This window comes from Penaeus monodon, chromosome 23 (genome assembly GCF_015228065.2).
Source record: "Penaeus monodon isolate SGIC_2016 chromosome 23, NSTDA_Pmon_1, whole genome shotgun sequence".
In the NCBI taxonomy this organism is placed as follows: Eukaryota; Metazoa; Arthropoda; class Malacostraca; order Decapoda; family Penaeidae; genus Penaeus; species Penaeus monodon.
Genome location: NC_051408.1, coordinates 23,152,386 through 23,153,236, shown reverse-complemented (window position 1 = coordinate 23,153,236; position 851 = coordinate 23,152,386). Strand labels below are relative to the sequence as shown.

Below are 851 nucleotides of genomic sequence, written 5' to 3'. Positions count from 1 at the left end.
TAGATAAAGAATTTATATTAACGTCCACGTTACAACTATAAGTTATAATTTACCGAATAAACTCATAGTATAAACATTTTTCCATGCCATATGGATATACAGGCCTACCTGAGATACCTTAACCACAATATTTTAAGCCTACTTGGAGTGTATAATCATCTTACCCATCTTCCTCATAAAGTCAAGCGATGTCTTGGCTAGGCAATCTGATAAGCATAATAATGGTCAAAGGCTGATGTAGACCAGATTTTTTTTTCACATACCTTAAGGTAAATACCTTAATGTATTAATGTATCCATGCAAATAAAATTTGCAAATGTAATGCAAAAAAATATAGACCTTTAGTCTCTGCCCTCATTCCCTGCCTTCAAAAACGTTTCCTACCTTAGGTGATGACTGCAGGATAACAGTATGGACATGGAGTTGCATTTGAAAGTTTTTCTGCTGTGAATCTGAGTGTGCGTTTTGGCACACCAACATAACGATAGTGTCCGAGAATGGGAATCAAAGAAATGATAAATCTGAAATATAAAGTGTATTAAAAAAAAAATACATGAAGGATCATTAGATCCCAACTTTGATTACACACTGCAAAGAATTTTAATCGTATCATTTTGGTACAGAAATAAGATGACAAAATAATTAAATATCGATGTTTATGTGGATGTATGACCACGAAATGTATACAGTCGTCATTATAATTCTATCGTCTTCGTAGTAACATTTACCTTCTCTGAAGGGTTTATTTACAACACAATAACATATTCTAAATAAAATATTCACATTGCAGCTTGAATATATTTAATTATGGCGTATTTATGTGCAGCAATAACATTTGAATAACCAGCTAA

General features: G+C 32.2%; 1 protein-coding gene across 1 annotated transcript in view; it reads left to right on the top strand.

The window, feature by feature from the left end:
* Positions 1–122, top strand: part of LOC119588188 (collagen alpha-1(XI) chain-like) — a 9,733-nt gene extending 9,611 nt beyond the window's left edge. The window contains exon 5 of the mRNA XM_037936890.1: positions 69–122. Coding sequence (XP_037792818.1) covers positions 69–122 — 54 coding nt within the window. The remainder of the gene's footprint in view (positions 1–68) is intronic.
* The last annotated feature ends 729 nt before the right edge of the window (positions 123–851 follow it).